The sequence below is a fragment of the Arabidopsis lyrata genome (assembly GCF_000004255.2).
Source record: "Arabidopsis lyrata subsp. lyrata unplaced genomic scaffold ARALYscaffold_8, whole genome shotgun sequence".
Classification (NCBI taxonomy): domain Eukaryota; kingdom Viridiplantae; phylum Streptophyta; class Magnoliopsida; order Brassicales; family Brassicaceae; genus Arabidopsis; species Arabidopsis lyrata.
Genome location: NW_003302548.1, coordinates 18,243,921 through 18,259,322, shown reverse-complemented (window position 1 = coordinate 18,259,322; position 15,402 = coordinate 18,243,921). Strand labels below are relative to the sequence as shown.

Here is a 15,402-nt window from a genome sequence, read left to right as displayed (position 1 = left end):
TTCAGGAAAAGAGACTTAAGCTATATACAATTTTTTGATAAATAACTATAAGAAGTTCGTTAATAATAGGGATCCGTTTAGAAATTATAATATTATTAATTGTTTGCATTGTTACAAAATAAAAGTTAGACGTATATGTCAAAAATAAATAAAAAATGTTGGACGTATAACTGTATAAGTATTTTGAAGTGTGTCAACCCCATGCGGTGTTTTTTTTGTTTCACTTATATCGATTTTAGTATTAAGTCCAATGGAATATCGCATGTATACATTCGCACACGAGTTATACACGTTGTCAAGCAAACTTGGAAATATGTGTTTATAAAACAAATAGAAATCAATTATACGCATAATCATTTTTAAAGAATAATAATCGTATGATTAATGCATAATAGACAATGAGTTTGGTGGAAATCACCTAACAAGCTTAATCCAAGGTTAATTGGGGGAAAACCACCACTCTTGCCCGATTTATTCGTGACACTCAACATCCAACTTTTAATTCTTTGTTTTTTTGTTTGATAAATCACACTTTAGTTCTATGTATTGTCAAAACTTTGCTTTAATGCGCTATTATTAACGTTATTATGATTGTATATGTGTGGCCCCAAAGCATTGGTAGCCACTATTTGCAAATCTCAAGCTTACCTTCCAACAAAATATCCTGCCTAAATTGCCCCTTGCATCAAGGTCTCTAAACCCACTTGGACGGCAGAAGTCTTACTCAACGATATCGCAATCCAAAGTATTGATCATGGGTTATATTTTCATCCCATACTTTATATTCATTTCATAAAAAGTAGCTAGGTGCTTAAAATGTAAAGGATGTATAGAGGTTATATGAATTTGGTTGATCGGTTCATTCCGGATCGGACTAAAATTATCTAACAATCGAAGCGTCAAAGGTTTATAATAGTTTAGTGGTTCAATTATTCGAGAGGATTTTAATTATGGTAGATCAATGTAAACATCTTAAATGAAGAAAATAATCAGGCTCTTTCGTAGCCTCCTTGAATTAATTATTAGTCCGAGATTGTCTAAAAGGCTATTGGTCATATTAATAGAAATCAATATCTTAATGATAATTCGAGATAGTGATACCATAAAATCACCGATAACTAACGACAAAATATCACAGTTCAAATTGACTTTGACTCTATATGATAATAATCACGTTCTTGCAAAAAGATAAGAGACAGACAGAGATAAAAGATTGGCTCTACAGAAACCCAAAAGGCAAAGTTAATGAGGTTTCGGACAAAACCATTAATTGCAATCTTCCTTTTTTTCCTACGATTTCCGCAAAAGCAACTATTTTCACTAACTCTGCGAAAGTTCCAGAGATTTTGGATCTGGAATATATACATAGTATATGACTGCCTTGCCGAATAAAAAAAAAGGTAAATATTTTCGGAACAAAGAAAACAAATACTCCGTAAAAAACTTTCATATACGTATACGTATGACTATCTTTTCAAGATCTTTAAACATAAAAAAAAACTCACTACTACGTAACATAAAAACCACCCAAGTTATATAAGAAAAAAAGAAAAACAATTTCCGATCCTTTCCAAATGCTTCTCGTGCATGGGATCGGAGACAAAAAATACATGAATTAGATTAATTAGGATGATTTTTTTTCTCATAAAAACACTTTTTGCAAGTTGTAGTGACCTTAAAAATCGCCCCCAATTAGTATTAAATTTTCGTATAGTTTGTGTTTTCGTTATAATTTATGCTACGTAACACAATTAGCAAGCCAAAACTCCACCTAATCTGCATCAACAAATTTAGCGACAAGACAACATCAGCCAATTGATATTATAATTACCAAATTATATGATTAGCGAGAAGACAAGATCAGCCAATAGAAATTATACCAAATTATATGATTTTATAACATTTTCTAAATAAAAATAAGCATACATATTTATAGAAGAGAAAGAAAAAAAAAAAAAGTTACCGCCTTTATAGTGGCAGTGAGAGAGAGCGTAAAAAAAGTAAACGGGTAAAAAGGATAAGATTGTTTGTCTAGGGTAAGACTCACTAAACTTATTATACACCCACGGTAAATCGACGGTGATAGATGGGAAGTCTTCAAGTTGATTCTTTATCCACCGTAGATTCGAATTCAGAACGTTGGTACGACACCGTACTGTGTGGCGGCTGAAGCATAAACATGACTAAGGAAAACGTCGTCGTTTTCTGTCTCTGTTCTTTTCGCAAACCGGCCTTTGATCCTTGGCCGTGACTCTGCATAAGCTTTCCTCGAAGCGTAACGAATCGTCTTCTCAAACTTCCTGTTCTTTCTCTTCTCTCTGTACCTCAAAACCCTAGCTTCTCTATCCATGGAGCTCGTTTGATGATCACCAGTACTCGCCGCCGTCGAGGTAGTGATCATGCTCCGGTTAAACGGAATTGAGATTTCAGAAACAGAGTTGTTTGTGTTTCCGTCAGGAACAACACCGTATTCAATAGACGAAGTCGAAACCTGAAAATTATAAACTCAAAAGTCAAAACTTTTACTGAATTTAAGCAAAATTTATGATTAAAGATTTGATTTTGACGGAGGGAATTTACACTGTGGCTAACTGATTGAGAAGGGTAAGTGAAAGCAGAGAGCTTTGATCTGCAGAAATCTATATCGAAGCAATGATCATTGTTAGTTAACGGAAGAGGCTCTGTTTTCGTCTGAACCGGAACAAGACTATCACCACCGGCGTCGTTATTCGACGGATGATTGAACGAATTCGGAAACTCGAAATCTATAAGACGATCGAAATCAGCAAACATAAACTCAGAAGAACTGTTCATGTTTTCAAGTTCCGATTTCGATTTTAGCCGGTTCGTTGAAATCATTAGGAAGTAACCACGGACATAAACCGAGATCATCACCCATAACCGGAACAGCGGTTAAATCCACGGTGGTGGATGAGCCAAGGATTCCAAAAGTCGAAGAAGGAGAGATTTTGGCGACGGCGGTTTCAGCTGAGTCGAAGAAAGACTCTACGGGAACACGTTCGTGACGGCTAGCGAGTGGATTAGCTGAGTGAATATCGGAATCACAAGTGACGCAAAGAGCGGCGGCGTCGGCTTTGCAAGTGACGGCGGCGGGAGCTTGTTCGCAAACATCACAAACCCACACGCGCTCGTGGCGAGTGAAGGAATGGATTCTTGTGTCACATGATATGCATAAGAAAGCTGAGTCAAGTCGACAGAACACGGCGGCGGTTACTGATTTACAAGCGTCACAGGAACGCGCCGCCGCGCCCCACCCGCCGGAGATTGATTTGATACTCTCTAAGCCGAATCCCATTAACTACTCTTTTTTTTTTTTCTTTCTTGAGTTCAGAAAAAAAACTCTCTCTCTTTGAAGTTTTGTTTTAGGGAGAACTAAAGTTTGAGAACGTGTGAGAGTTGGGTATTTGATTTGCTTCGATGATCTGTCATGCCCAGTCGGACAGAGAAGGTACAGTTTGTTTTATCGAATTATCATGTGACACGTGGAAACATTACATCCACATAATAAAAATCGAATTACGGTATGGGTTTTTATTTTATTTTTTCCTTCGTGATTAGAGATTTCTGTTTTGTAAAAAAAGAAAATTAGGCTAACAAAATAAAAATAATTAGGCTCTCACAAACAAATAAAAATAATAATAATTAGGCTGGATATCGTAATTCATTTTTCTTTCTTTCTTTCATGTCGGAGTATCTGTTATTCAAAACATTTTTATTTTATTTTAGAGAAATTGTTAAAAATGCCCCTTTTTCAATACCCCTTTTCAAAAATGCCCCCTTTGAGAGTCCATTTTTAAGTTTGCCCTCTTTTAATTTTTAATGACCATTTTACCCTTATTTGAAACAAAATTAGGTCCACAAAATACAAAATATTTTTTGGGAGGAAAAGTGATCTCCCAATTTTCCCGCCAAAACACTTGTAAAAAACCTTTAAAATACCTTGTAAAATTTTCCCGTAAAATTTTTTCCCGCCAAAAAATTTTCCCGCCAAAAATTTTTTTTTGCGGGAAAAGTGATTCCGCAATTTTTTTGGCGAAATTTTTTTGGCGGGAAAATTTTTGGCGGGAAAAATTTACAAGGTATTTTAAAGGTTTTACGAAGTATTTACAAGTGTTTTGTAAGGTTTTACAATGTATTTTAAAAGGTTTTACAAGGTACTTATAAAGTTTTATAAGGAATTTATAACTTGTAAAAAACTTGTAAAACCTTATAAAAAACTTGTAAAATCTTATAACTTGTAAAACCTTATAAAATAGCTTGTAAAATCTTATAATATCTTATAAATACCTTATAAATACGTTGTAAAACCTTTTAAAATACATTGTAAAACCTTATAAATACCTTGTAAAAAACCTTTAAAATACCTTGTAAATTTTTCCCGCCAAAAATTTTCCCGCCAAAAATTTAACGCCAAAAAAATTACGGAATCACTTTTCCCGCAAAAAAAATTTTTTGGCGGGAAAATTTTTTGGCGGGAAAAAATTTTACGGGAAAAATTTACAAGGTATTTTAAAGGTTTTTTACAAGTGTTTTGGCGGGAAAAATTGAGGGATCACTTTTCCCGCCAAAAAATATTTTGTATTTTGTGGATCTAATTTTGTTATATTTGTGATATCTTTTATTAAAAGAAGGGTAATTTAGTCATTTTGTACATAAAAAGGGGTATTTTTAAAAATGGACAGCCAAAGGGGGCATTTTTGAAAAGGGGTATTGAAAAAGGGGCATTTTTGTGAGTCTCCCATTATTTTATCCCCAAAATAAATTTGAATGAATTTCATCTATATATCATGTACGTAATGGATTAGTTTTGTTTTGGCTGTTTTATTTGTAAATGAATAGAAACAAAGTCTAATTAATAAACTTCATAGTATGTTCTTGAGGCATAATTTCGTCTACGGACCGATACTAGCTTATAGTCTCCCTTTCAAACATGATTTCGAAATTTATGACATCGACTTAAATTCTTCTCACCAAACTATTAAACTTTGATTTTGTGTGTGTGTGTGCATATAAATTGGAGGATACCAAATGCTATGAATGAAATAGGCTAAGATTGACCATCCTTAAATCATAAATTGATTGTAATTACCGTTGTGGGAAAAGAAATTAAAAATCGTGTTCTTATAAAATTCTCACATTGGCTAGCGCTTCTCCTAACCTTATCAGCTCAAATTATTATTTCAAATCTAATATAGTATTAATGACCCTTACAATATTTTCTGTTTTTGTCGACCAAATTAAATGACCAGTATATATATTCATAAATTACAAATATTTTTAAAATAATTTTTTTCTTTTCTTTTGTCAATATGTATTATCTTTTAGAATTATAACTCCGTAGTTGTAGACTTATATAGTTGTATCGTATTCTAGATAGGGCCCTTTAAGGAAATTCATGAAATTTTAAATAAAATTGGAAAATAGGACAGGATGGTCGGCATGATTTAGCAATCTTTATCAATGGTTCGGCATGAAAGCAAATTTGATTTTTCTTTCTAATTACAGAAACTTTGACTTCGAGAAATCATAATATATAACTTTGCTTAAGATTGTACAATAGAAATAGTGCGATAGATTTTTACAGTAGAGCCAGAGGTAACATACAGGGGCGGATCTACCTTAGTTTAGATGGAGGCAGTTGCCACCCCTAAATTTTTAAAATCTTTTGAGAGTTTTAAGGAATTATTTTATTGCTCCCAATGAAAAATCTCTCTTGCCCCCGTAATTAGATTTGTGTTTTCCAAAAATATCTCTTCACGTTAACTGAAAAAAGGAAAATGAATTTAGCATATCTCTTATTCCCTATAATTTAGCTAAATAGTAAATTCCTTACAACTTTAAATCCAAATTTGACAACGTAATCTAAATACATAGTCCATACCATTTATTCTCTTTGAATCAACTAAAAAGTTAACGTTTAAAAATTTGGCCTCTTCCCAATAGCTTTAGTGGTTTATAGTTATGGTAATTGGTTTCTCTATAATATTTTTATGTATTGTATTTCAAATATTTGAGTTTTCTATAAAACAATAAATTAAAACATTAATACAAAATCTAGTAAATTTAAATTTTAAATAAAACTAAATATGACAATTCAAAATCTTGAATTTTTTCATATTGCTCTTTGATTCGTTTAAACTTAAATTAATTTTAATAAAAAATAGTATTAATTTAACTTTTTAGTATATAGTATAATGAATTAAATATATCATAAATAACATGGAAAAAACTATTTTAAATATTTTTGTATTTATTATATAAATTTATTTTTACATAATATATACTAATATATTTTATAAATATATTGTTCGCCCCCTATAAAAAAAATTCCTGGATCCACCACTAGTAACATATTTGTACAATAGAAATAGTGCGATAGATTTTTATATGACAGTTCTATCTTACATATTATAGCCAATGATATTTATCTTTATAACATATCTTCCGATATGAGATCCACGCAAAATTGTTTTGCTGTTTAGGGCACTCATGCACTGTATTTTGACCCCATCTCACGATTTTATCGTCAATTTTAAAATCACATACTAGTGTGAATCAATTTTCTGCATCTTCCTTTTTATTATTTTCAATATTAGATTCAAAGTTTAGAAAAGGAGACTACTCAAATCGAATGTTATTACATAATTATATAATTAGCTCGCCTTAATCACAATTTAACCAATAGTATACCGGAACAAAGTCCACCACAAATCGAGGATGTTATAGAGTACATCATCACAATAATAATATAATCCTAAAAACAGGTTTATAATAAAAGGGTAAAAAATAAGAAAACAACATATCGGCTTGACATTTCTAATGCGGAGATGTCAGAATCAATGTTTAGTTTTAGCACACAAATCGAAATAAGTTTAGTCAGTGAAAGAGTTAGGGTTTTCGTTTTAGATTTGTCCAAAAAAAAAAAAAAAAAAAAAAAAAAAAGATTCGGTTTAGAAAACCGAACCGCATCTTGGCATCAGAACTATCAACTACTCCCTCTGTTCCTGAATATTTGATGTTTTAAGATTTGCACATAAATTAAGAAATTTTTTTTTTATTATTTAATTAAAACATCTCATTATTGAAATGTCAGATAACGTGTGTGGTGTTACTAACACATGGGAATGGGAAGCTTTTTTCGATGAGAGTAAATAACGATTGGTTCGTAAATGAGAATGGAAAGTTTCACAAGTTTCATTTTCTTTGTCCAAAAACACATTCAACTCCACTTTTTATCATTAATTAATTTAAATAAAATAAATACATTAAATAAATTCTACAAAATCAAACTTTCAGGAACAAGGAGAAAAACCAAAACATCAAATTTTGAGGAACAGAGGGAGTAGTATTTAACATCGAACAGATTAATTTATGCTTTTACAGTCGCTAAAAGGCTAAAACCCTTTCTTTCCTTGCGTGTCAGCTCGTGCAGAAAACGTCATGCTTTGCGTCGGCACATATATATAATCATTAATTAACGTTCTGTTACGTTTTTTTCACGTTAATTTCTGCCCATTATATTTCATCAACTGGTTGTGTTTAGACTATTAATCCATATATTATTTTATGTTTAAACTAATGTAGGTCGCAATGGCATCAGTTCTCGGCTTCTCGCGTACCTCCCGATCCAGGCGCTCGTATATAATGAATGATCTTTTATAAGTATCATCGTTGTGTGGCTGTTAACATAGTTAAAGACATAAACACAAGAATTTAGTTCAACAAAATTAAATTCTTCTTTTTTGAACTAGTAATGCTAACCTGCTGTTAAATAAGTGTAACTCATCATGATAATTCCATATTTGAAAATGTATAAAATAGATACACAGAAAGTTTAATCCAAAGGATATGGTGCGCTGTTTTTCTCTAGGATAATTAATATGTAAGTCTCAACTCTCAACAAGTATTATAACTTTTAATTAAGCTATAATAAAGAAAATTAATAGAGAAATTAAGATGTATCGATGATAAATAAGATGATGAGCATGCCATGGGATATGAGAAAGTGAGCTGCCAAAATGGATCGACGAACAAACGTATGTAGAGGTCTTTTCAAACTTTTCTTTTTAAGTACGAATTGATGAAATGAGCCCATTTTGCTATGAATGAGTGTTAGCTTCGAACTTTGACTGTAGCGTGGTCCGGCCAAAATAAATTTTCTCCTAGCGGTCCACACTCTCAATTATTATTAAAAGTAAAAGCGAGTTCTATAAATTCGTGGATATATATAGAGTAGTAAATTGGAGATGTGTCTTTAGTCAAGCGGTTAAGTCTATTTGACTCCGCCTTTTCCACCGGAGTTCGACTTCAGTAAGTCGCGTTACCCCGCGTAGTAGGGATTGACTATGGATCGGACTTTGTCGATCCAATGATGTCAAAAAAAAAAAATATAGAGTAGTAAATTAGGCAAGTTATTACTATACTAGTTTTTTTTTTTTGAACACCATATTACTATATTAGTTATCATCTAGTTGTATTGTTATTGTTAAAGCACGACCGAAATGCAAAACAGCCAGACACTGTACATTGAACGTTGACCTAATTATCTTTCGCATCACGATACATTGTTTAACTTGCTATTATGAGTTTGAGCGAAGCAATAATTTGTAAATTCAATCTTTTTAAAAGGTAATACTTTCCCTCAAAGGAAAGTGGGTGATCTGATCTCTGCCAGTCTAGCAAACAATCAGAAACGTGTAAGCATCTTCTGATTTCGAGTAACACGTGTGGTACTTGAAAGGTCGTCGTATTAGATTATTAGAGCATGATTATTGGTAGTATCTTAGAAATAAATCTTAGGAATATTTAAGTAATATATTTGTAAAAGTGATAGTTAAGATATAGTATTTTTGGATTAAGATTTTTGTGTGATTAATGGTAGGTTCTTAACATGTGGTTCTTAGAAAAAAAAATATTAATACAAAAATAAAATTTATAATTATAGAAAATTTAATAATTGTTGCAAATTAAAAAAATTAAAACATACATGAGATACAATTTATAACATAAATAACATAAAGCACAAATATTTTAAACTTAATTTCTAGAATATTTTGTCCATATATGCTCGACCAAATCCTTCTTCAATTGTAGATGCATACCTCGATCACGAATTCGAGTTCTAGTGGCCATCGTATCGAAGAAATTTGAAGGCATATCTGTAGAATATGTGAAATCCACCCGTGAACTTCCTGCAGATTCCGCTTGTTCGAATTCGGTCGTATCAAACAGAGTATAACCATCCAAGTCATCAAATCCAACAAGATGTGGACGATAGACACCAATTTTGACACGAACCTAGATAACTGAAAGCACCAAATTATCAAATTCAAATATGGAACTCAAATGATGACTCCAAAGAATGAATCAATTAGTTACCTTGATGATTTCGGTGTCACAGAGGTCTTGAGGAAGACAAAGGAAAGAGATTGAATAGCCATGAATGAAGCAAAGCATGACACCTATCCACTTCTTAACTCCCACAAAAAATCTTATCTAAGATACAAATCTTAGATTAATTTTGTTGATTTGATTATATTTAATCAACTTTAATACTAAGATATCTCTAAGATGTTGCTGTTAATCATGCTCTTAGTATTAGTTATCACAATGATAATTGGTAACGCATTATTATTATTATTATTATTTTTGATAAAAAAGGTAACGCATTATTGAGTAATATATTCATTTTCAACTAAGTTTTCTTCTTCTTCTTATTCTAATCTGTCGTCCTCCATCAGCCGATTGGCGTCAACAATAAAATATTGACGATATATCATATATGTAGATGAGTAGATCATAACCCAAATGAAATGGACGTGAAATTTTAAACTACTAAACTATCATTTCTTCAGACTATAGAATGGTTATTTTTAGCTTTACTATAGAATGGTTTTAATGGATAGTCGTACAATCTCCCTACATTATCCACTAAAAAGAGAGAAATTTTCTAGAAGTTTAATTTCTGTGTTTCCTTTTGGTAAAAATAAATTTAAAGACATCTAACATAAATTTATCTACACTAGTTTTTTTTTTCTGCTATCCATGAAAATTTGGTCTGCAATAAAATATTATCCAGTTTACAAAAAGCGATGCAAATCTAGAATTACAAATTGAAGTTGATACCTTTTTTTTTTTTTTTTTACACATACTTGACATTAATAATAGCCAAAGATTACAAATGAGCTTTCAAGGGGAATGATACCTACAACTAAGAGAACATATTACAATTCTTCTACTGAAAAACACCAAACCAAGTGACTAAGAGTGAAGGAGCTGGGAGAATGATATGCTGAGCTCTAGAGAGAGGATCCAAGTGACAGCGGAGTAAGCTTTTTATCTCGAGAAGAACAGCCGATGCAGGTTTGGAATAAGAGTTGTATAGCCTTGAGTTGCGTTCTTTCCATATAAAATAAATTGAGGTTTGAAAGGCAAGACGAAAAATCAAAGCGGTATTCTTTCCACTTAGTTTTATGATTTGTATTAATATCTGTGTTTAATCATAATGTAGGCTCCAATATAATATATATATATATATACACTGTAGAACAACAGAAGACTAATCAATTGTAATGAAAATAAATAAATTAGCCAAGAGCTTTACCGTTAATTAAACGTATAAAGATTTTAGTCACATGTGAAAAATGAAAAGATCATCAAGTTGTATGCTTTAGGTGAGAGTACTGTGTTAACGTTGCTGAAAAAGACAATTTGTAATACCATCTTCGTTATTCATTTCGTAACAATCTATATAGTTTTTGATGAAATGTCGATCTAAATGTTGATATAAAGCTTCTGAAATAAGTGTTCTAAATTATCAAAATAAAACTTTGAATTAAAATTTATTCGAATAATTTTATGAAACAAACAACAATTACTTAATGTTAAGCACTGCGTATTATATTTTCATTCAAAACATTTATCAATTATTTATGCATTTACATTTTTGAAAACTCATTATAAACGAAATCTTATTAATTTATTAAATTAGCTGTTAAACATTTTCTAATTTAATTTGTATGTAAATATTAATCCAGCTCAAATTTTTCTGCTTTTAAACAGTTTATTCCATTCAACTGTTATGCTAGTCTAAAAACACAATCACATATATGAAAACAGAGTAAGAAATACTATGAATTATAGGATCTATATTATTTGCACAAAAAAAAAAAAGGATCTATATTAATGTTATTAAAATCATTATTTTTCATAATGTGAGCTTTCACGAGACTTACTACTTTCGGCCGCAATTCGACAAAAGAAAAGACTTATTACTTTTTGCCGACCTTTTTTTCATACAAAATAATTCGTCAACAACAAATTCTAGAAACATCGACGGATAGTAATTAGGTTTAGCATCATACATGTGACGACAAAGACTCCATTATTGTAATATGTACATCACACGGTCGTCGCAGATAAAAAATTAACAAAGTCATAACAACTATTTCATAGATACATCAAGTAGTTAGTCTACGTTTCTATAATTTTCAAACCTTTGTTATCTATACTATCGAAGATTTGTCGACTTAGGACTTTTAGTTTCTTTATAATCCCAAAAGAAAAATCCAAATAATTATTAACGAAACGAAATAAACTGGATAAATTTATATTGATGTTAGACCATTTTTAAGAATCAACGTTTTCAAACTCTAAACTCAAAGCTCAGTGTTAAATCATATACTATATTGGTAAGAATTTTGATTGTATATGGCTGTTTAAATGGCTGTTTTAAACTTTCTCGTATAAAACCTCCTACAAACTTTACTATAGTCAAGTAAAAATATTCTTTCACAAAGAAATAAATTAGAACTGCTCAGACTTTGGTCTTTATCACATAAACCTAATTGAATCCAAGCAAGGCCTAAAACAGTTTTTATTCATTTGGAGTAATTAGAGTGTGAATTAAAGCATAGTACATCAACTGAAATAATAAAACCAATCTCTCTAATCATCTTATTTTTCAGTTTTGTTTGGATTTCAAACTTCTCAAAGATGCGAGAGAACTAAAGAAGACGATACTTTTAATAAAACATAAAAAGCCTTCTTCTTATTCTTCTTACATTGCTGATTGGAAGATCATCTCAGCGAGCTCCTGCAGTTTTCGTTTCAAAAGATATCGATCGTTATGAGTTTTATTTTTGTGTTTATCGAAACAAAACCAGGATTTATAGTAAGAAACTTGTACCTGTTTTGCAGAAGAAACCTTTGGTTCTCCAAACTCTTTAGCCTTCTTCTCAAGATACTCGAAATCGGCTTTTCCTTCTTCTATTTGCTTCCCAAGCTCAGAGTCCCAAGTTGCATATCGCTTGCGTACCAATTCGTTTAGACTTCCCTCCTTTACCACACCGAAACCAAGTTTATCGTTAAAGCTACACTCTTTGATTCTTTTATAGAACTTATCTATTCATATCTTAACTAACCTCCAAGATTTTGACTGCATTTCTCAGTCCACGAGCCATTGTATCCATTCCACTAATATGAGCAATGAACAAGTCTTCAACATCTGTACTCTCTCTTCGCCTGTTTAATCAATCATAACATTATAAGCTTCTTTCTCGGTTTAAGTTTATATGAAACAGCAAAACATTGGGAATCAAGAAACGCTCTTACAGTTTGGCGTCGAAGTTGAAGCCTCCTGGAGCAATCCCACCCTGTTTCATGATGAGACAACACATGAACAACAAAAGCTATTATGAGCTTTCATTCGAAAAATTTACAATGAAATTCCCCAAAATAGTGAGTTTTTATATTACATACATTTTTGATGACACTCATCATAACCATGGTTGCTTCTCCAACATCTGTAAGAAACTGATCGGTATCCCATCCTGTTGAGACAATGAGAGGACATTGTTCAAATATAAGAATCTGGACAGGAGATGTTAACAATCAGAGAGCTGGAATTGAAAAAGTACCAGTTTGAGCATCGCCAGTGTTTGCATCGATGTTGCCAAGTAAACCATTAAGTCTTGCAGTTTCAAGCTCGTGATGACACGTGTGACCAGAAAGCGTGGCGTGGTTACACTCAATGTTGAGCTTAAACTCATCAATAAGACCATATTTCCTCAAGAAATTGGCAGCTGTTGCAGCATCCCAGTCATACTGGTGCTTGGTGGGTTCTTGAGGCTTGGGCTCGATTAAAAGTGTGCCTGATGAAATTTAGATTAGATAGTAATAATTCACATACGGCTGATGACAGACAAGAATAAAATACTTACCTTTGAATCCAATCTTCTTCTTGTAAGCAACAGCAGCTTCAAAGAACCTGGCCAGATGATCAAGCTCTCTTCCCATATCAGTGTTCAAGAGCGTCTGATAACCTTCACGACCACCCCAGAAAACGTAGTTTTCACCGCCTAAGTAATGTGTAACCTCCATGGCTTTCTTCACCTGAGCAGCAGCATAAGCATACACTCCAACCTCAGAGCTGGTTGCTCCTCCGTGCATGTAACGAGGATGCAAGAAAAGCTGAGCTGTTCCCCACAATGGTCTGATTTTGCTTCCCTGCATTTGAAGAGGAATAAGAACTTTTTTTTAGCACATAAAACTGTGGTAATGTGGCAAGAAGATAAGTGCTTCATTGACTAAAAGAGTTCCAAAAAAGGAAATGTCCCACATGAGCCTGTGTACGAGGATAGATAGTCCAAAATCCAATGCATAATAAGTAACCAAGTGAATCACCTTTTGCAGTTCTTTGGCTAGTTCGATAACTTCATCCAAGTTTTTGTTAGATTCCTGCAAATAATTGAGTATAAACAGGTTACATGTGCTTTCTAAAAAACAAGTAAATATTGGGCTAAGAGCCTAAGAGCAAAAGAAAGTGTTCAAGTAACAGACAAGCTAGCTGCAAAGGAAATCCAAGGTTCAAGGACCAACTATCATATACGGTCTTTAACATAATGTAAGGGCAAATGGTCCGTCATGGTGCTTTCAGAAGCTCGAGTTACCTCAAGTGTAGTACCATCAGGTGCTATGTCTCTGTCATGGAAACACCACCAATCAACTCCAAGTTTCTTCAAGAACTCAAAGTTAGCTCTCACTGCATTAAACAACAACAATCAGGAACACATTCACAGTAACTCCAAAATGAAGAGAAAAAAGTAACATCGAAACAGAATCTTGACTTACTTCTTCTCTTAGCCATAGACACAGAGTTAGTACCATCTTCCCAAGGCCAATACTTTGTAGCAGCACCAAATGGATCACCTCCAGTCCCACGGAAAGTATGCCAAAACGCAACACTGAATCTAAACCAATCCTGTTCAAAAATTCAGGACAACAAACAAACATCATTACAAAAATCTCACCCATTTCTTCAAATCCATAAAAACATAACTCAAAAAGTTGCAAGAAAAAAAAAATACAACAAAATGAAAGTACCTTCATTTTCTTCCCAAGAATCTCCTCTTCTGCGTTATACCACCTGTAAGCAAGTGGGTTCTTACTCGAAGGTCCCTAAAAAATTCATCAACAATCAATTCATCTACACATGCAACAACACATCCACTAAAATGTCCAAATTGATACAACAGTTTTCAGATAATAGTTTACCTCATACTTAATCTTGGGGATTTCAGGGAAGAAATCACCTTGCCAATCATCAGAATCACTACACTTCCCTCCCAAATCAGCAGGACACGTTGGTGGATCAGCAGACTTCACAAACCAATCAAGATCAAATTACAAAACTTTAATCTCTATTTATGTTTCAATGATCGTAAGAAAACAAAAAGAATCATCGAGCTTTAGATTATTAAGTCTTACCACTAGGAATGACGCTGCGATTAAGCAGAGAAGGAGCATAAAAAAATCAACTTTCTTCATAGTTATCAACGAACTCTGAACGATGATGAAACCCAAAACACAGTTCTTGTAATAAAATCGAAATCGTGATGGCAAGAGAGAAGAAAAAAAAAAAAAAACTCAGCTTTGGAATTTGGATAAAATCGCACAGATATATATAAACACAGAGAAATATTTAGATTTAAGTAAGTGATGATGATGATTAAGAATTAGTCAGATAATGATGTGACGTAAGCAAGTTTGTTTGGTTTGTTTTTGTGTGTGTTTTCCAGTTTTGCCCCTTGAAATAAATGAAATCGACGGTTGTGATTTTATCGGTGAGTTAATGCAGTCGTACGTTTACTCTTTATCCGGAAACAAATGTAGCGAATATCACGTTTCTGACTCAGCAATTATCCTTTTCTATTTTTAGGAGCAATTTTAAAGACAATTATTTTTGTGTCCAAATTAAATCAAGTTTTCTTCAGTTTTTATTTTTTATTTTTTTTTGTCAACAGCTTAAATTAAACGCTAAAAAAGTCATTCCTGCGAAATGTTGTTTACATAAGTGATGTGAAGCGGTTCGGTACGAACTTG

At 32.5% G+C, this 15,402-nt stretch overlaps 2 protein-coding genes across 2 annotated transcripts; both read right to left on the bottom strand.

Moving 5' to 3' along the window:
- Window positions 1-1,859: 1,859 nt before the first annotated feature.
- Window positions 1,860-3,535, bottom strand: LOC9300600 (zinc finger protein CONSTANS-LIKE 5). The gene is given in 3 exon segments (XM_021016143.1): window positions 1,860-2,491; window positions 2,581-2,820; window positions 2,822-3,535. Coding segments are annotated over 3 exon segments (1,095 nt in total). The 5' UTR covers window positions 3,317-3,535; the 3' UTR covers window positions 1,860-2,131.
- Window positions 3,536-11,867: 8,332 nt separating this feature from the next.
- On the bottom strand, window positions 11,868-15,197 carry LOC9302296 (xylose isomerase). Its single transcript, XM_002864477.2, has 13 exons — window positions 14,788-15,197; window positions 14,575-14,679; window positions 14,404-14,478; window positions 14,152-14,281; window positions 13,971-14,062; window positions 13,705-13,758; window positions 13,242-13,527; window positions 12,939-13,172; window positions 12,781-12,851; window positions 12,634-12,674; window positions 12,444-12,543; window positions 12,209-12,358; window positions 11,868-12,115 (listed from the first exon to the last, which is right to left on the bottom strand). Exons 1-13 carry the CDS (start codon window positions 14,845-14,847, stop codon window positions 12,080-12,082), a joined length of 1,434 nt encoding a protein of 477 aa, XP_002864523.1. The 5' UTR covers window positions 14,848-15,197; the 3' UTR covers window positions 11,868-12,079.
- Window positions 15,198-15,402: the final 205 nt, after the last annotated feature.